Genomic DNA, 21,686 nt, shown 5'->3' with positions numbered 1-21,686 from the left:
AATAATAATAATAATAATCAAGAACATGATCAATTAAGAACACTTAGGCACCATATGAACCCTATTAGAACTAGTGCCCCATCTTTTAGTTTTTCCTCCTGATGCATCTAATTTAAACTTTAAACCTCAAATTATTCAACTTTTACCAAATTTTCATGGCTTAGATTCTGAAAATCCATATTTACATCTAAGAGAATTTGAGGAAGTTTGTAACAATAAAACTAAGGTTGTTCAGTTCTTGAATATGTGGAAGGCAAAGTCAATAATTCAACAAATGTGGGTGATATCTATAATCTTAAAGATGATATAGATATTTAAGCTACACTTGCATCTTTAGCAAGAAAAATTGAGTCATTAGAAATGAAAAAGAGTGATCAATTAAAAAGTATTCAAGAAATTGTTTGTCATATATGTGATACACATGATCATTCTACAAAAGATTGTCCAACATTACCTTCATTTAAAGAATGTCTCCATGAACAAGCAGATTATGTTAACAATTATAAAAAACCAATGTTAGATCTTTTTTCACATTCATATAATCTTGGATGGAAAAATCATCCTAATTTTAGTTGAAGGAAAGATAATAATGCACAACCTTCACAACAACATTTTCAAAATAACCAAAATCATCAAGGTTATATTCCTTATGTTATACCTCCAAGAAAAAACTTTGAAGACGTAATTCATGCATTTATCCAAAAACAAGAGTCTATCAATATTCAAAACATTCATCTATAAGCTATTTGAAAGAAACTCTTGCAAAATTTGCATCTGCACTTAATATTCAGGAAAAGTGAAAAATTCTATCTCAACCTCAACCTAATCCTAAAAATCAAAATCAAGAATTAAATAATAATAAAATTGATCAAATAAAATCTGTTATTACTCTTAGAAGTTGTAAAATAGTTATCCATATAGCAATGAAAACAAGGATAATTTAAATTCAAAGAATAAAGATGATAATTCTGATTGTTAGACTTAACTTAATTGTGGCGATGAGAATCAAAACCAGCAGGTCATTAGTTAAAATCAGCAGACAATATAAAGCAGAAGTCTTCATCTCACTAAACCAGAAGCAGAACTAAGCTTCAACGGGTTAGAAAACCAGAAGCAAAACTCAGTCTAAACTAGAGTAACTTAACGTCTTTTGGGCAAACGGAACTAATCTTAAATGTTCTCGTTACTTTACCTAGTACTAGTATTAATTGCACCATTAATGTTGTACGGAGTTATTTATTACGTCATACCAGTTTTAGTATGAAAAAAAGACTGACTGTATCAAAGATTTCTGCAGGGCCCTTTTCAGGTATTAAAACTGATTTTATCAGAAGTCTAAGAAGCCGTTTTATTTATAGACGTTGGAATCAAAACTTCTATAAATACACAAGATCAACGACGTTTATACGTTACCCCACCTGAACTCAATAACGAACACATTCTCTATTATACAAACATCGATTTGAGCACTCAGATCTATTTATCTTATTCAAACTCAATATACAGAAAAGAAGAACCCGCTTCATAGCATATATCTAATCTGTTGAGATCATCTTGTGCTGCTATTTCTCACACTCTCCAATCTATTCACATTACTCATATCTTGTTAAGAAGAGTTTGTAATCTGGAAAAGAGTCTTTTCCATAACTTTGTTGCAATTATTTACATTGTGTTGTGAAGCTAAGAGTTTCAGTAGGCAAAGGGTAAGTCCTGCTGAAGTGGGTGTGTACAAGTATTGTACTGTAAAATCCTAAGTCTTTTAGTGACACCTTCTGGAAACAGAAGAAGGAGAGACATAGAACATTTTATCTTCGAACTTCCATAAACAACCATTGTCTACTGCTTACTGTTTTTATCATTTTCACCCCTCAAACCATCAGATCGTTTCCGCACTATTTTGTGATTTGTTGGTTATTTGAACAAGATCAGCTACAATCTCTAACATGATTTTAGCATCATTTGAAAAAGAGATCAACAAAGGATAGAGTTTATTCACCCTCTCTCTAAACTCAATATCGATCCCCAACAAGTGGTATCAGAGCATGCTATTCTTGTACTGAAAATTTATAACAGATATGGCACATTTCAGCAAAGTTCCTATGTTCTCAAAAGAAGATTTTGACAACTGGAAGATCAGGATGCAAGCTCATCTTGCAGCTCAAGATGATGACATATGGTTTGTCATCACAGATGGTCCCCTGAAGATTTTAAAGCATAATACAACTATAGTTGTTACTGATGGTGCTCCTCAGATGGTTGAAAAGCACAGGAGCAAATGGACCAGTGAAGACAAAAAGAAAGCTAATCTTGATAATGTTGCGAAGGACATTCTATACAAAACTCTCGACAAAAATACCTTCAGTAAGATTAAGATGTGCTCTACTGCAAAGAAAATCTGGGAGAACCTCATTCAAATCTGTGAAAGAAATGAGCAGACTAAAGAAAACAAGTTATCTGTGGCTATGAAAAAATTTGAAAATATCAAAATGAAAGCCGGAGAAACTCTGAGTGAGTTTGATGAACGTTTCAGCAGTTTGGTTAATGAATTGGCAGCTCTGGGTAAAGAGCACAGAAACAGAGAAATAGCACTCAAAGTAATGAGAGCTCTACCCAGAGAATGGGATGTAAAAACTATGGCTATGCGAGTATCGAAAGATCTGAACAAGTTGAAACTGCATGACTTGTTTGCAGACTTAAAAGCCTATGAGTTTGAACTGGAACTGAGAAGTGGAGAAGAGCCCTCGTCAAATCAACCTACCAAGGCTCTTGTTGCTACTGCTACTGCTACTGCTACTGAAAGCACATCTGACAGGACTGCTGAACAGATCAGCAATGATGCAATGTCATTATTTGTGAAGAAATTTTCCAGATTCATGAAGAAGAATCACAGAGCTTATTAGAATCCTAACCGGAATTTCAAGAAGGAATCACCATCTGGTGATACGGCGTGTTTTAACTGTGGAAAGATTGGTCACTTTATTGCTGATTGTCCGAAGCCCAAGAAGGATGACCAGAAGAAGGAGTACAAGCGGAATGACAAGAAGTCCAGAAGAGATCGCAAAGCCATGATTGCTGAGGAAAAAAATTCCAAGTGGGCAGATTCTAGCTCTGAATCTTCTGACTCAGATGATCATTCCAGCGACAGCGATGCAGAAGAAGTCAAATGCCTCATGGCAGACACTGAATCAACCTTGACATCTGGAGAGGTATTTGATTTTGACTCTAATGAATTTACACGAATTGATTTGGTTAATGCACTGAATGACATGGTGGAAGAGTACTCAAGACTTTCTTAATCATTCGAGGAAGTTAAGAGTGAAAATCAAAACTTAAAAGATCAAATCAGTAAGTTTACTTGCTTGCAAGAAAACAGCTGTAGTGATCTAAAAGTTGAGATAAGTAAGTTGAAACCTGAGAATGAAAGAGTAAATGCAGAATACCAGACAATGAGATCTGAAAATAAGAAGCTATCAGTACTGGTAAATGCATGGAACAAGTCTTCTGTTTCTTTGGAGAAGATGCAGGAGTTACAGAAACAATCTGGAGACAGGAGTGATATCGGTTTCAGTAACAATGAAAGCACTTCAGAAACTAGTACAAAACCAATACTGGATATGAACAAAGGGAAATTCATTTACTTTGTTAAGTCCAGTGTGGTATATGAACCTGTAGTACCAACTGTTCAAGTTGAAAAGTTTGTAAATCAGATGGACAGAAGAAACCATTATGGTCTGGGTTATGTTAAACCTAAGAGTAGAGTTCACCAGAGTGCTGGATCCAGTAGAGGATTCAAATCAGGAGGACAACCCTCTATGAAGGTTAAAAACTACCAGTACTATAATAGTAGACCGGTTCAGAAGAGATACAGGCCAGACAACAAGAATAGAAGAGAAGAACAACATTCTAAAATGCATACTGTTAGAAATAACAGACCTTCTGTTGCACATACCTCTGTGGATACCCGAAGTACAAAACCACCAAGAATTGTACAAATGTGGGTTCCTAAGGGACTGATAAGGCTTGGACCCAAATAGATTGGGTACCAGTTACTAAAATTTGTGTTTGCATGAATATGAGAAGAAAGCCAAGATCAGCAGCTCTATATGGTATCTGGATAGTGGAAGTTCCAGACATATGACTGGATAAAAGAATCTTCACTACAACAAAAATGGCTTTTCGCAGCGCGCAAATACTCTTTCCGCGGCGCACATTGCACGCTGCGAAATTGCAAGCTGTTGAAAGTTCAAGTTTATCCGCAGCGTGCATGCGCACGCTGTTAATACTACTATCAACGGCGTGCTTATGTACGCTGTTAATACAACTATCCGCAGCGTGCAATGCACGCCGTTAATATTAAAAAAATCTAAATATTAGCGACGATTTTTAAGATAACCGTCGCTAATTTGCGACGGTTCAATACCAAAAATACCGTAGCTAAATTAGCAACAGTTACTACTCCGTCGCTAATGGAAAGACGGTGTTTAAATTTAGCGACGGTTACAAAACTGTCGCTACATTTAGCGACAGTTCATTAAACCGTCGCTAAATTTTGCGTAAAACTAAAAAAAAATTACTTTTATAATTTAATAAATTTTAAAAAAAATTCCAGTAAAACTATCATCTCTTAACTAACACTTAAAAAATTAACCAAAAATTTAAAAAAAAATGTACTTAAACCAAAATAAAAAACGCATATTAGAGAAAAGTTTAAGTGTTGTAAAGTGATGTGAAAGTGGAACGGAAATCGGATATTTATAGACAATTAGCGACAGTTTTGCATTAAACTGTCGCTAGTAGCGACGGTTTAAACATAACCGTCGCCGATTTACAACTATTAGCGACAGTTAAATAAAAATCGTCGCTAAAAGCGACGGTTATTTATTAAACCGTCGTCCATTTAAAATCGGCGACGGGTTATTTTATACCGTCTCTAAATTTAGCGACGGTTTTTAAAACTGTCGCAAAGTTACATTAGCGACGGTTTAATAAACCGTCACTAATTTAAAAAGTCACCCTTTTCAACGGCGTGCTTTTACTGCGCGCCGTGAATGCATAGAGTATTAACAGCGCACATTATTGCACGCTGCGGATAGTATATCATATGACTTTCCGCAGCGTGCTTTTAATGCGCGCCGTTAATATATATGTTATTAACGGCGCACATTAAAAGCACGCTGCTGAAAGTATATAATATTTACAGCACACATAAATGCACGCTGCAGATATTACTTTCCGCAGAGTGCTTTTACTGCACGCCGTTATTTCTGTCAAGTGCAACAATATTAACAGCGCACATATTGAAGCACGCCGTTAAAAGTACTATTCGCAGCGTGCTTTTAATGCACGCTGTTGATGATGCGCTGCGGAAAGTCATTTTTTTTGGAGTGCTTCTAACAGAAGTAATGAGTTGTAATGGACCAAAGATAACTTTTGGGGACAACTCAAAAGGTAAAACCATGGGTAAGGGTAAGATTATTCATGGTAACATCATTTTAAATGACGTGCTCTTAGTTGAGAATCTCTGTTATAATTTAATCAGTATTAGTCAACTGTGTGATAATGGTTATTCGGTAGCTTTTCAGAAGCACACATGCACAGTTAAAAATGCTGATGAGTCTACTGTACTAACTAGAAAAAGATGAGGCAACACATACAAAGTTTCATGAAATAAGGATCATGTTAATATTCCTACATGTTTAGTTGCATCTCATAATGATAAACATTAGTTATGGCACAAGAGATTGAATCACCTGAACTTCAAGTCTATCAATAATCTGAAGAAGCAGAACTTAGTTGATGGTTTGCCCGATATTAATTTTGTTAAGAATCATGTATGTTCTGCATGTCAACTTGGTAAGCAGGTGAGATCTAGTTTCAAGAATAAAGGTAGTAAATCAACTTCAAGGTGTTTGAAATTATTACATATGGACTTGTTTGGTCCAATCTCTATCACGAGCTTAGGGGGAATGAAATATACCCTTGTTGTTGTTGATGATTTTTCTAGATTTACTTGGGTAATATTTTTTGCTGGAAAAGATCAAACCAGTAGCCTCTTGATTAAGCTTCTGAAAAAGATTCAAAATGAAAAATCAGTTTCCATCATAAAAATCAGAAGTGATCGGGGCACTGAGTTTACTAACAAAGTTCTTGAGTTATATTTGGATGAATAGGGTATTCATCATGAATATTCAGCTGTCAGAACGCCTCAACCAAATGGAGTGGCTGAGAGGAGGAACAGAACTCTTAAAGAAGCTGCTAGAACAATACTAGCAGATGCAGACATCTCTCAGCGCTTATGGGCAGAAGCAATCAACACAGCTTGCTATACGCAAAACAGAACCATGATCAAAAAAGACACAATCAGACTCCTTATGAGATATGGAAAGGGAGTAAGTCTAATGTATCTTATTTTCATGTGTTTGGCTGCAGAAGCTTTGTGCACAATAATGATAAAAATTATTTGTTTACATTTGACTCAAAATCAGATGTTGAAATTTTTCTTGGATATTCAGCAGTAAGTAAAGCTTTCAGAATTTTTAATAATAGAACTCTTAATGTTGAAGAATCTATTCATGTTGTTTTTGATGAAGATAGTAGTGTTCCTGAAACTTCCGACATTTCAAATCTAAGTAACATGATAGACATGATTCATCTTGAACTGGATAGTGAAGATGATGCAGTACCAAGTGTCAAAGACGTTCAAAATCCAAAACCAGACACTCCTCTGGTAGAACAAATTGTTGAGACATAGGATATACCAGAACCAGAAGTGAACATTCCAGAACCTTCTACTGCTTTACCTGAGCATGACCAAAATTGCTCAAATCAGGAAGAATTCCCTTTAAACCCTTTTATTTGGAGAAAATCTCATCCTCCACCTTTGGTTATTGGTAATCCAGCAGCACCATTAAGAACCAGAAGGCAAATGGTTAATGAATATGTTCATGTTGCTTTTATTTCTCAGGTTGAGCCTAAGAAGATTGAAGAAGCTCTTCTGGATCCTAGTTGGATTGAAGTAATGCAAGAAGAGCTAAATCAATTTAAAAGAAATGAAGTGTGGTTTCTTGTACCTAGACCAACTCATCAAGCAGTCATTGGAACTCGGTGGGTATTCAGAAACAAGTTGAATGAAGAAGGCAATGTAGTCAGAAATAAAACAAGACTGGTGGCTCAAGGTTTTAGACAAGAGGAAGGAATAGACTATGATGAGACCTTTGCACCAGTAGCAAGGCTTGAAGCTATCAGAATATTCTTAGCCTTTGCTGCCTTCAAGAACTTTAAAGTCCATCAGATGGATGTGAAGAGTGCTTTCCTAAACGGCCTACTGCAAGAAGAAGTTTACGTCGAACAACCTCCAGATTTTATTGATCATTTCTTACCTCTTCATGTCTTTAAATTACATAAAGCATTGTATGGTTTGAAACAGGCATCTAGAGCTTGGTATGACACTCTCTCACAATTTCTTGTTAATCATGATTAAACCATTTGCACGATAGATAAAACTTTATTCACATTTGTTAAAAATAAGCACATTTTGTTAGTTCAGATTTATATTGATGACATTATCTTTGGGTCAAATAACCCCAAATTGTGTGAAAAGTTTGCTAAGATGATGCAGGATCAATTTGAGATGAGTATGATGGGAGAATTAACATTCTTCTTAGGACTGCAAATCAAGCAACTGGATACATGAATCTTCATAAATTAGGCTAAGTATACAAAAGAACTACTAAAAAATTTTGGCATGGAAACATGCTCTGCTGCTTCTACTCCAATGAGCTCATCTACTAAACTTGATAAAGATGAGAGTGAAATCTCAGTAGAGGTAACTGAGTATTATGGTCTTATTGGCTCATTGTTATACCTTACTGCTAGTAGACCTGATATTATGTTTGCTGTTTGTATTTGTGCAAGATTTCAGTCTAACCCTAAGCAATCACATTTTATTGCTGCTAAGCTTATTCTGAAATACCTGATGGGTACTCAAAATGTCGGTCTATGGTATCCCAAGGATTCATCTTTCAATCTTATTGGATATTCAGATGCTAACTATGCAGGTTGCAAACTGGATAGAAAAAACACCAGTGATTTTTGTCAATTTCTTGGTGATAGGTTGATCTCCTGGTTCAGTAAGAAGCAGACTTCCATAGCTACATCTACTGTAGAAGCAGAATATCTTGCTGCTGGAAGTTGCTGCTCTCAATTACTTTGGATACAGCAACAACTAAAGGACTATGGAGTTCAAGCTTCTAAATCACCCATATTCTGTGACAATACAAGTGCTATAGCTATCACGCATAATCCAGTCTTGCATTCCAGAACGAAGCACATAGATATCAGACATCATTTTATCAGAGATCATGTGCAGAAGAAGGACATCCGTCTGGAATATGTCCCTACTGATCAACAAGCAGCAGACATATTTATGAAACCTCTGCGTGAGAATAAGTTTTCTTATTTTAGAAATATACTTGGCTTAATCGACTTAACTTGACTTTATTGTTATTATTTTGTTATATGTTATTCAACTAACAATCAGCTTGCTTGCAGAAAATAAAAGAGACGACAATGAATCGGAATCAATATTTCATTTAGAATAAAATCGATACCATGTTATATTAGCCAATTCCGAACCTACAGAATCTTGCCACTCAGTTATCCAATTATTCAGTTCATGGATTCGAAGACTAGTGAAGGATTCAGCAGTGGAGATCTTATTTAGCTGATGACATTCCTTCCACAGCATCACGTGCAGTAGAACTTGATCAGTGGTTAGCTCTGTAACATGATTGACGTCAAATTGCTGTTTGTACTTCCTTGCTACTACTCTTTGTGCGCAAATAGAAGCCAAACCATTTTGATGCATATTTCGGAGATCTTGAACCTTGAACCATGAAGACATGACCTTTACCCAGACATATTCCTCAATAGTCTTCTTCAGATTTTCCAGATGAGGAAACATTTCATCTGTGACAATGACGTGTGTACTGCTACAGACATCAAAATTATTTGAACTAGACATATCGAATTGTTATTATCTGACATTTTTGTTGTCTTATTTATAGACAGGCGACACTTAATGTTGAAGAAGTTGAAGATCCTCAAGTCAATAGAAACGTCTTTTGATTCTTCAGATTTACCCAGACTAAGTTTCTCTTATCCTTTGTTTTATATCATTCAATGAAAGCAGTAGATAAACAAAATATGACAAAATGAGATTTTTCATTCATAAAACCAGATGCATTACATTGTGTTTATCTACTACATTTGTTGATATCAGTAGTTTGAGGTACTTCAGTAGCATTGAGTACTTCAACAGGAATCTAACTAAGGACTGCTGGAATCCCCTCTCTTTGCATGGTCGTGATTTGTGAAAGGGATGATTCCGCAGCTTAGTCCTAATAATTTTGAACAATCTAACTGATTGTTCAGATTATATGCCAAGGAATTTCTTCCAAGCCTTCATATCTTGAAAAAGGATGTTTTCAAACACCTGATTACGAGACGCCGGAAGTTGCCTTTGGAACTCCTCTGCTGATTTAGTCTCTGGAGAATACTCCGAGATAATGTTTGAACTACCCATTTGTTTTGATTTGATAAAAGAAAAAATGACTCAGTCTGTAAACTTGCAGGTATTTATAGAGTCTTGGGAAGCTTAAGAGACGACTATCTTGGTATTTACACGAATACCAAGAATCCTCTGTCATTCCCTCAGATATCGTATCTTCCCATTTATTAATTGCATTAATTTAGGGGGAACTGTATCGTCCTCTGACTTTTATTTTCATGTTTTGTCAGAAGCAGAAGAGAGTTTTGTCTTTTCGATAAAACAAGGTGTCTACAGGCTTTTGTCAAGTTGCTGAAAATACTTCAGTACTTTATGACTTCCAGTAGATATTATCATAAAACGACAAATCCCCTTCTGGTTATTTTTAGTAACCCATTGGACAGCCCGCTCTTTTCATTGATTTTGAAAATTAGCTTTTCTGACACTTTGCATAACTTTTCAAATACTCAACCGTAAACATATTGACACGTGTCCTTGAGTTTACACTGACGACTGTACATTTTGAATATTAACCGCCTTTTATTTTCATTTCACCTTTACGATTCCAGACTTTTGCTCTCTAGCTACTGCTTTCTCTTGTATTCTTCATTGCATAATCTACTTCGAAGTTATCTTACTTACAGGAGAAGAAATGGCTGGAGCTTACAATCTCAATGCCTATCAAGTCAGCTTTGCATCAGTGCTTACCATCAAAGATGAAGGACTTGTTCAAATGTTTAAAGCTGTTGAGAAATCAGGTCTTAGAAAGTTTCTGGAAGCACCTACTATTATTTATAAGACCGCACTACTGGAATACTTCGTCAAAGCAACTGTTCAAGAAGGGAAGATCATTCATTCCCAGGGAGATGCATCTATTTCCATTGATGCTGTACTACTTGGATAAACTTTCCTTCTCCCATTCTCAGGTACATCTGAACTGTCAGGCATTACGAAGGAAGAAATGTCGATTGCTCTTTCTACTTTCTCAGCTTCCGAAGAGGAACTCTCTCCTTCTTGTTTCGAGAAGCTTCTGAAAATGAAGTACTAAGTGCTCGCTGACATTGTGGCAAAAGCACTCCTTGTCAAAGCTGGTACTTTTGACCAATTAACCAAGGAGAAGGTTCAGGTGATTGTGGCAATCACCTCGGATATTAAGGTAGATTGGAGTCGGTTTCTGTTCAAGGTCATGAAAGAAATGATTTTACGGAAGAGTACTGGTTTTGCTGTTCAGATTAGCCAGATGCTGAAGGATGCTGGCTTTCCGTTCACTACTGAACAGGATGCTTCTTCTGTGACTATGGCCGATGCTGATAACGTGCTTGCTCTTCGGCCTAAGCCAAATGTGGATGAATTTGTTACAATGAAAAAGAGATTGGGGATGCTCAAGCGGAGGGCCAAGCTTCTCAGAAGAAAATCCATTGCTGATTTGGATATTTTCCCTTTCAGACAAGTATTTCCAGAAGCCACCCCATCCAAACCAAAATCTGTTTCCTCTACAGATCCAGCAGCTGTTCTTGCTCCATCAACATCAACTTCAGTGCCTACTCTCAGTCCTGCTACTGGAGTTGTCATTCAAGAATCATTAGCCGGATCCTCCACTACTCGGTCCGTGCTACATATTCCTACAGGAAAAGGAAAGGGGAAGTTGTTTGAAGAGCCCCAAGCTCAACGCACCAAGTCCACAGTGCATACTGACATTGAACTTCACCTTGAAGAAATTGAAAAATCTGCCAAAGAAGATATGTTATTCTTTGATGAATGGCTGAAGGTGCGAGCTTTTCACCCTCTTACTTACTTCCGCACTCAAGGCGTATTTGCACAAAAGGTGAAACATGAGAAGAAAGTTTTTGCTACTGCAAAAACCAAAAACGTCATAGAAGCGATGAATCGCATAAACTACATCCTTGATCAATTGAAACAGAAGGAGATGGACTCTGTGTTGAAGACTCTAAAGTCTAATTTTGATCCAATGAGTCCTACTGCTCCTCATGATCAGGATGTTATCAAGCTTATGACTGATCAGATGCATTCTTTGAGTGAGCGGATTCAAGTTCAAGAGCAGGCTTTTGCTAAGCCTCTTCCATACAGGGTAGGCATGGTCCCTGAACTTCTGCAGATACAGCCAGATGAGGAAAGGACCACAGCTCCTTCAGAAGCAAAGGTCTCTAGTACTCCTGCATCACCAGAACTGCCTACTCAATCATCGTCCCTGATTTTTGTCCGAGAGTTGGCTTCAGTGGATGAAGTTATTCAATCCATTGTTCTTACTGCTGCTACTGCACCAAAATCAACTCAGGCTAATGATGTGGTACTCTCAGAAGCTCCAATCGAACCTCTACTGCTCCAGAAGTAAGCTCTGCTGAACCTGGTCCTTCTACTGATCGCATAAACTACATCCTTGATCAATTGAAACTTCTACTGCATTGGTTGTATCCATTTCTGACTCAGCTGCTCATACTGCTCGTACTGTTTAAATCAAGCAGCGTATGCTCGCAAGGACTCCATCTCCAGAACCAGAACATTTTGATATGGAATATGAGATAGATACTTTGCAAAAGAATCTCAACAAAATCTCTGAGATAGTGAAGCAGCTATGTCGTGAACATGCTGGAGAAGTCAGTGGATCAAAGTATTTCTGTGATTGTATATCTAAAGAAGTTTCTTGCACGACGGAATCTTTGAGTAAACTGCATGCTGAGACCATTGTTTTTAGACAAGCTGTTTCCAGAAGCCAAGGTACCATCATGGTCGGACAAGTTGACATGATCAAATGACTCATCGATCATGATGAATCTATTCGTTCAGTCTCCACCAAAATGGAATCTATGGATGTCAAGATTGAGTCCCAATCTCAATCTCTTATTGCTCTCAATGAACGAGTTTCTCATCAGGCGCCCTATCTGGAGAAGCTGAACAATGGAATTCTAAATCTCTCTGGACGCATGGATGATTTATTTGCTCGAGTTATGGCCGTTGATGCCAAAAAGGGGGAAGCAGAACCAGAAGGAAGACAAGCAGAAGAAAGAAGAACTGGAGACATGGCAGAATCCTCTGCGAGAAGAGATCAAGATGCTCAGAATGACGAAATCATTTTCAGGGACATTGGCACCGATGACTAAAACTTTTGTCGTTTAATTATCTTAATATAATTGTCATATGCTTTATATTGCTATTATTTATCTCTGCTAACGTATAGGTTTTGGCATCACCACAAAAGGGGAAATTGTTAGACTTAACTTAATAGTGGCGATGAGAATCAAAACCAACAGGTCATTAGTTAAAATCAGCAGGAAATATAAAGCAGAAGTCTTCATCTCACTAAACTAGAAGCAGAACTAAGCTTCAACGGGTTAGAAAACCAGACGCAGAACTCAGTCTAAACTAGAGTAACTTAGCATATTTTGTGCAAACAGAACTAATCTTAAATGTTACCGTTACTTTACCTAGTTTCTAGCATTAATTGCACCATTAATGCTGTACGAAGTTATTTATTACGTCTTACCAGTTTTAGTATGAAAACAAGACTGACTGTATCAAAGATTTCTGCAGGACCCTTTTCAGGTATTAAAGCTGATTTTATCAGAAGTCTAAGAAGCCGTTTTGTTTATAGACGTTGGAATCAAGACTTCTATAAATACACAAGATCAACGACGTTTATACGTTACCCCACCTGAACTCAACAACGAACACATTCTCTATTATACAAACGTCGATTTGAGCACTCAGAACTACCTATCTTATTCAAGCTCAATATACAGAAAAGTAGCACACGCTTCATAACATATATCTGATTTGTTGAGATCATCTTGTGCTGCTGTTGTTCACACTCTCCAAGCTATTCACATTACTCATATCTTGTTAAAAAGAGTTTGTAATCTGGAAAATATTATTTTCCAGAACTTTGTTGCAATTATTTACATTGTGTTGTGAAGCTAAGAGTTTCAGTAGGCAAAGGGTAAGTCCTGCTGAAATGGGTTTGTACAAGTGTTGTACTGTAAAATCTAAAGTCTTTTAGCGACACCTTCTGGAAACAGAAGAAGGGGAGACGTAGAAGATTTTATCTTCGAACTTCCATAAACAACCATTGTCTATTGCCTACTGTTTTTATCATTTTCACCCCTCAAACCATCAGATCGTTTCCGCTCTATTTTGTGATTTGTTGGTTATATATTTGAACAAGATCAGCTACAATCTCTAACAGGATTTTAACACCTTTTGAAAAAGAGATTAACAAATGATAGAGTTTATTCACCCTCTCTCTAAACTCAATATCGATCCCCAACACTGATACTTCTGAAAATGATGATACCTTAAATTCTAAGAATAAGATGGTGAATGATAAATCATATAGAATAGTAAATGAGTCAAATAAACATCCCATCTTTCCTCATGCATTAACAAATCATAAAAAACAAAAGAATGATTCTGATATCTATGAAGTTTTTAAACAAGTAAAAATAAATATTTCGTTATTTAATACCATTAAACAAGTACCTTCCTATGAAAATTTTTTAAAAGACTTATGTACTGTGAAGAGAAAATTGCATGTGAAGAAGATAACATTCTTGGCTGAACAAGTAAGTTCTATTCTACAAAATAATTCTAGTTTAAAATATAATGATCCTGGTTGTCCAACAATTTCATGTACTATTGGAGAAAATAAAATTGAAAAAGCTTTGTTAGATTTGGGATCAAGTGTGAATTTATTTCCTTATTCAGTTTATGAAAAACTTAATTTAGGAGAATTAAAACACACTTCTATTATTCTCTTACTTGCGGATAGGTCAATCAAAATACCTAGAGGTATTGTAGAAGATGTGTTGGTTCAAGTTGATAAATTCATATATCATGTAGATTTTATTGTTTTGGATACACAACTAATAGAAGTACATAATGAAATTCCAGTAATATTGGGACAACCATTTCTAGCAATTTCAAATGCTTTAATTAATTGTCAAAATAGAATAATGAAATTGTCTTTTGGAAATATGACTCTAGAACTTAATGTGTTCAATTTATGTAAACAACCAAATATTAATGAAAATGAATATGATAATGAAATATAAACAATTGTGGAAGAAAATATGCAAGAAGAAAACTTAAATCAACAATTTGAAGTTTTTTCAATGGAAAGTTTTGAGTGTGAAATTTTTTTTAAAGAAGATGATAATACAAAACTTGAATTAAAAGTTTTATCATTAGAATTGAAATATGTATTTCTTGGTGAAAATAAAACATTCTCTGTTGTAATTTCTTCCACTCTGCTACAAAATCAAGAAGAAAATTTAATTAAATTACTTAAAAAATATAAAAATGCAATTGGATGGATTTTGAAAGATATAAAAGGTATAAATCCTTTAATTAGAAAACATAGAATTCACTTGGAAGAAAATACTAAAACATATCAACAACCACAAAGAAGGTTAAATCCACATATGAAAGAAGTTGTTAAGAATGAAGTATTAAAACTATTAGATGCTGGAATTATCTATCCAATCTCAGATAGTAAATGGGTAAGTCCAACACAAGTAGTACCTAAAACGTCAGATATCACTATTATAAAAAATGAAAAGGGAGAGTTATTACAAGCTAAGATTCCATCTAGTTGGCGTATGTGTATTGATTATATAAGATTAAATGACGCAACTAGAAAAGATCATTTTTCACTACCATTTTTAGATCAAAATCTAGAAAAAGTAGCTGGTAATTCTTATTACTGTTTTCTTGATGGGTATTCGGGTTATTATCAAATACCTATATCATTAGAAAATCAAGAAAAAACTACTTTCACTTGCCCTTTTGGAACTTTGCATTTAAAAGAATGTCATTTGGTTTATGTAATGCTCCGGCTACTTTTCAAAGATGCATGTTAAGTATTTTCAGTGATATGATTGAAGAATTTGTAGAAGTTTTTATGGATGATATAACTGTTTTTGAAAACTCATTTGAAAATTGTCTTAAAAACCTAGAAGATATATTAAAAAAATGTGAAGAAAAAAAATCTTATTTTAAATTGGGAAAGATGTCATTATATGGTTAAATCTGGGATTGTTTTAGGATATATGATATCTGAAAAAGGAACTGAAGTTGATAAAGCCAAAGTTGATGCTATTGCTAATTTAACGTCACCAAAAACGGTTAAAGAAGTTCGATCATTCTTGGATCATATAGGATTTTATTGAAGGTTTATAAAAAATTTCAGTGTAATATCTAAACCAATTTGAAATCTTTTAACAAAAGATACACAATTTGAATGGACTCATAAATGTGAAAATGCTTTTAAAAAATAATTAATCTTTTAATTAATCACCTATTTTACAACCTTCAGATTGGTCTTTACCATTTGAATTAATGTGTGATGCAAGTGATTATGTTATAGAAGCTGTGTTAGGACAAAGAAAAGAAAGAAAACCCTATGCAATTTATTATGCTAATAGAACCTTAAATAGTGCTCAAATAAATTATTCAACTACTGAAAAAGAATTACTTTCAGTAGTATTTGCATTAGATAAGTTTCGATCTTATTTAATTGGTTCTACTACTATTGTTTACACTGATCATTCTGCCGTAAAATATTTATTAAATAAACAAGATGCTAAGCCTAGGGTTTAGGGTTTTTTTTCTCAGAAAAACACCGCCGGAAGCGGGGGGTTAGGCGGACCCCTACATGTATATATCCACAAAAACAAACAGCAACAGCATAAAGAAAACCTAAAAGAGGAGGGGGACAAGACCAAAACCTCCCCAAAAAAGCTAAAGCAGTAGAAACATAAAAACAGAGCAGCCTAGAGAAGTAAAAACAAAAGAAAAACTAACCCTAGAATACTACCAAAGTGCGCCAAAAACTAATCAAAGACGAGCAGCGCTAAGAGCAACATGCTGTGGAAGACAAAGTGATAGCTGCGAGAGGAGTGTTGAATCCATGTAGAAGCTCTCATCCCGGAGCCATCACCCTGGAGAATCCAAGCTGTCAAAACTAATCCAATCTGGTATCTGGTAACTGTACGAAGCCCACCGGTCAAAAGAAGGTCTGGCCAAGAAGTCACTGTACAATGACGATCAAAGAGCAAAATGTAGATCGCAATCCAGCCAATACAAAAAGGTCCAACATCTGAAGTAAGAGAATAAATGAACCAAGCCCATGAAGTAGGAGTTTGACTAGAGAGACACAGCGATGCAGAATGGCCGTCCGAAAAGAACCCCTGAAACCACCACAGCATCCAGCAAACACTGATATAATAACTGAGACGGCGGGCAAGGAGAACCAGCAGTAAACGCCCACCAGGAACCACGGATGAGCCAAAGAGGAGCACCAACAGAAAAAGTGCTGAAGACCACCCAGAACAAGAAGTAACAAAACACATCATATGCAGGTGTCTGGGCCCACTTGCACAGAGTAGAGGGGAGGAAAAAACAACCTCCAAGAACAATAACCTGCAAGAAAAAGTACATATATATATATATATATAACTAGATATAGATATAGAAATAGAGCCAAAAGGAAGAAGGGGCTGCAAATGGCTAAGAATATCTACATCGGAGGTATGGAAGCCCTGAACGATCAGAGCGGGCAAGGATGAAGATGTGGCTGGGTAAAGAAGGCCCTAACTCTAAGGTAAACTGTCTAAGGTCATGGGCCCTCGTCGCCAACGCATCAGCCACAGAATTACCCTCCCGGAAGATATGCGAAATATGAACCATACGCCCCCTCAGAAGGACCAAAATCTGAGACACAATGTGATCCAAATCCCAACAACACCTACGAGAGCGGAGTATCAGAATAGAAATATGAGAATCAACCTCGATCCAAAGAGGGAAAAGAGAAATATCAGAACAAAGGATAAGACCCCTCCAGACCGCCTAGAGTTCCGCCCGGATATTAGACCCAGTTTCAATGAACTCACTGAATGAAAGCAATACCCGCCCAGAGTCATTACGAACGACGCCACCAACCGTAGAGTCTCCAGGGTTGCCTCTCAAACTCCCATCCACATTTAACTTAAAACAACCCGACGGCGGCCAAAGCCAACGAACAATCGCCGTCCGATGATATCTGTGAAAACCAACCGAAATACCCAGCGATCTCGCCACGTGAAAAAAGCCCACCCAATGTTTGGGCTTAACAGTATGCGCAGAATGGGCGAGGCGCAGGTAAGACAGGATCTGGAACTTCACCGTCTCCCCAGAAATGGAGAGCTGGCGGTGCTTCGCATCATTCCGAGCAGCCCAGAGAAACCACAAAACAATGAAAGGAAGAAACTCCCTCACATGGCCCCCTGGCGCCCAAACCAGATCACTCTTCCACGGACTAAGGAATAACCTGAAATCCTCAGTGTCAGGGATACGAACCCTAAAGACAACACCAAAAAAATGCCAAACAGAGCGAGCCACCGGGCTACAAATAAAAAAATGTGTGAATGTCTCTGACATGTTACATCACTGACAACGAGATGCTAATGCAAAAAGGCGCTGGAGCACCTCATCAACTGGGAGCCATTGATGCCAAAATCTCCAAAGAAAGAATGAAATCATAGGCCTTAACCAACTACCCCAACGGGGGGCGAAGAATATCAGAAGTCGGGGCGCGCAAACGAATCAACTCCAAAGCAGACTTGATAGAAAAAGCGCCATCGGAGCTATGAATCCATCGAGCCAAATCCGGCTCTCCCAAAAGAATCGAGACCAACACAATCTACTCCGCACGAGGCCTGATCTGGAGCAAACGTCGCCAAGTGGGAGAGATAACACCACGAGAAGAGACACAAGCTGGGTGCGCCAAGAGACAATACTTCCTCATCAAAAATTTGGCCCAGAGGAAAGAGCCCTACCTGAACCGAAACCACAGTTTTATGGAGAAGCTGTCCACAATTTCTTTCAATCTGCGGAAGCCAAGACCCCCTTCATCAACATGAAGATAGGCACGAGACTACCTCGCCCAATGCCATTTCTTATCCAAGGGTCTTAACCCCCACAGGAAGCCATTAAAAACATTCTCAAGCCTCTCCATAACCGCCAAAGATGGTTGAACCACCTGGAACAAGTGAATTGGGACCGAGAGGAGAACACTCCGAAGTAGGGTCATACGGCTCCCTGGGGAAAGAGTTTTAAGTTCCCAACCCTCCAACCTCTTACGCACCAACTGCAAGAGAGAATCAAAAAGGGAACAAACTCTGTTCCCACGGAACAAAGGGACTCCGAGGTACTTGATAGGCAAATAGCCCTTAACAAACCCGGTGATACGAAGTAGACGGGAGCGGAGACGCCCATAACACATCGGAGGCAAAATCAAGGCACTTTTAACTGCATTCACCAGATGCCCCGGGCAGTTTTCATAATGATGAAAAAAATCCATAAGGCACTGCATCTCCCGAGTCCCACCATTGGCAAAAATAATGATATCATCAGCATAAGCCAGGTAGAAAAGAAGAATATCACAACCAGAGCGGTACCTAAGCGCAGGATGCTGTCTATAAAGATGATCGAGACCACGTGAAAGGTACTCAGCCCCCAAAATGAAAAGAAGTGGGGACAAAAGATCACCCTGCCTGAGGCCCCTGGTGGATCCAAAAAACCCAGTAAGGGAGCCATTGATATTAACTGAGAAATGATAATGGGAGATGCAGGCAGAATCATCGCCACCACCTGCTCGGAAAACCCATAATGCCTCAAAACATCCAACAAGAAAGACCATTGGACCCAATCATATGCTTTGGCCATATCCAACTTCAAAATAACATTACCACCACGAGTGGGGAGAGAGAGACTATGAGTGAGCTCCTGAGCAAGGAGGATATTATCCGAAATCATCCGGCCTGGAACAAAGCCACTCTGATTCAACGAATTAAGCCTCTCTACCACATTCCTCAGTCGAGAGTACAATAGTTTGGAAATTATCTTATTCGTCACATTGCACAGGCTGATAAGACGAAAGTCCGACCAAGCATGAGCACCCTCAACTTTGGGAATCAAAGTGATTGTGGTGGCAGTAAACCCCTGTGGCATGGGGCTACCTCGAAAAAAATCCAAGACCGCACCCAAAACATCCTGGTGGACGATCTCCCAGCAATGCAGAAAGAACGTCGAAGAGAAACCATTAGGCCCCGCCACACTATCACGATGGATGGAGAAAACAGTCGCCCGCACCTCCTCTAAAGAGGGAGGAGCAACAATACTGGCATTCTCCAAATCCGAGATAACCGAAGGAAACTCAGAAAAATCTAAGCAGTCAAGCACAGAAGGATCCTCAGTAAGCAGGTTTTGAAAAAAGACGGCCCCAGACTGCTGAATAAGCTCAGGGGAAGTAATGCAAGAACTATTATCCCAAATACGGAAAATCTTATTGGCCATATTTTTTTTCTTGACCATATTGTGGAAGAGTTTGGTATTCTGCTCACCATCTTCTAACCACCTACAAGTGGCTTTTTGCCATCAAAAATCCGCCTCCATGGCGGTAACCCAAGCAAGATCCGCATTGCAATTGGACAAACTAGTTCAATGCAACTCAGAAAGATCAACCTCGCAAACTTCCTCGGCAAGCCGGACAGCCTGCTCCGCCTCAGCAAGTTTGGCAAAAAGATTACCAGAAACGCTCTTATTCCACCATTTCAAGTGGCTCTTGAGACGCTTCAGTTTCACAAAAAGACGGTGCATGCCATCCAAATGACACGGCAAATTCCAGTTAAGTCTCACCATCTGCAAAAAGCCATGGTGACTAAGCCACATGCTCTGAAAGCGAAAAGAACTCGGGCCACTAACAAAAATCGGGACTGACACAAAAAGGGGACAATGATCAGAGACTGTACGGCAGAGGTGCTCCACACGTATAGAATGAAAATGATAACCCAGTCAACAGACACAAAAACCCGATCTAAACGCTTCCAAATGGTCTTGTTCGTCCACGTGAACAAAGACCCCAAATCCAGCATCCACTAGCACGGAATCCAAAATAAAATGATTGAACTCTTCCATGGGAAGCAGCCTCCCATCGGAAGAACCCAAACACTCGGACGCATTTATGACTACATTAAAATCGCCACCAACAAGCCAAGGGCCCTGATCAGGCTTAACTTGAAGCATGGAATCCCAAAGCTGTCTGCGTTCAATGTAGTCTCACTTAGCATACACAAAAGAACAAAAGACACAAGTTGGCAAAAAAGGGGCTGAGACTCTAACATGAATGAATTGAATGTGATCAAGGAGACACTCAACCCTCACATCCTCAGCAAAGAAAACCCAAATCTGACCCGATGAATTCGATATAACTCTAGAGAAACCAAAACGACGAGTCATAAAACGAACATCAAGATCAATCATGGGTTCCAAAATAGCCAAAATCTTAACTCTCTTTTCTTTGACATAGGCATGTAGCCTTTGTTGAAACTCCGAGCCCCGGAGCCCCCTCACATTCCATATGAGAAGATTCATGGAGAACGGGCAGAAGAATCGCCCTGTCGCTTTTTACGCGACCTATGAAAAGCATTCTCCTTTATTTTCTTAATGTCAGACATATCAGAGTCCAGAGCAAAACCTTCAGAACTACAACCATCACCCGTCTCAGAATGTCGTTCAAATTCCTGATCAGTATCTCCAGCCGATTCCAGCCGGAAGACAAGTTCACTAACTGAAGGGCCCTGCCTAGCAACCAATTCCTCTATCATAGAGGAAGCATCAGCGGGGGACGGAGGAACAGAGGGAATGGAATGACTACTGTGATTCAAAATTCAAGGCCCTGGAGTATCAAACACATTCATCATACAAGTAGACGGAACCCCAAGGGCATCCGCACAATCAACAGAATGCAACCCTTCCTCAACGTCCCCACCACTGGGGTCCACACCCTCATTAAGAACAGACTCAAATTGGACCTCATCAGAAGGACCAACACCTGCAGCCTCCATATGACCACTTGGAGGATTCGTCCCAACAAATTCTAACCCAACATGATCTTGCTCTACATCCTGCCCATGCGAGAGCACTTCAAAAGGGTTTGATTCAAGAAGATCCTTCCTCGGAATAACCTGCCTAACTTGTCGCTTTCTCCCTCTACGCCTGGGACCCGTGCCATTTCTCTGAAGCAGGGGCTGGGTTCCCAGGTTAAAATCAGGATTAACACCCCTTGTGGTTCAGACTCTGTGGAGGT

General features: G+C 38.2%; 2 protein-coding genes across 2 annotated transcripts; one reads left to right on the top strand and one right to left on the bottom strand.

Moving 5' to 3' along the window:
• Positions 1-7,774: 7,774 nt before the first annotated feature.
• On the top strand, positions 7,775-8,494 carry LOC140991801 (secreted RxLR effector protein 161-like). Its single transcript, XM_073461968.1, has one exon. The coding sequence runs from the start codon at positions 7,775-7,777 to the stop codon at positions 8,492-8,494; it is 720 nt and encodes a 239-aa protein (XP_073318069.1).
• An 11,544-nt stretch (positions 8,495-20,038) lies between these two features.
• Positions 20,039-20,971, bottom strand: LOC140991797 (uncharacterized). Its single transcript, XM_073461965.1, has 3 exons — positions 20,720-20,971; positions 20,402-20,635; positions 20,039-20,239 (listed from the first exon to the last, which is right to left on the bottom strand). The coding sequence occupies exons 1-3, from the start codon at positions 20,969-20,971 to the stop codon at positions 20,039-20,041; spliced, it is 687 nt and encodes a 228-aa protein (XP_073318066.1).
• Between the last annotated feature and the right edge of the window lie 715 nt (positions 20,972-21,686).

This window comes from Primulina huaijiensis, chromosome 13 (genome assembly GCF_012295235.1).
Source record: "Primulina huaijiensis isolate GDHJ02 chromosome 13, ASM1229523v2, whole genome shotgun sequence".
Taxonomy (NCBI): domain Eukaryota; kingdom Viridiplantae; phylum Streptophyta; class Magnoliopsida; order Lamiales; family Gesneriaceae; genus Primulina; species Primulina huaijiensis.
Note: the sequence above shows the minus strand (reverse complement) of the source record. Positions and strands in the feature narration are given on the sequence as shown.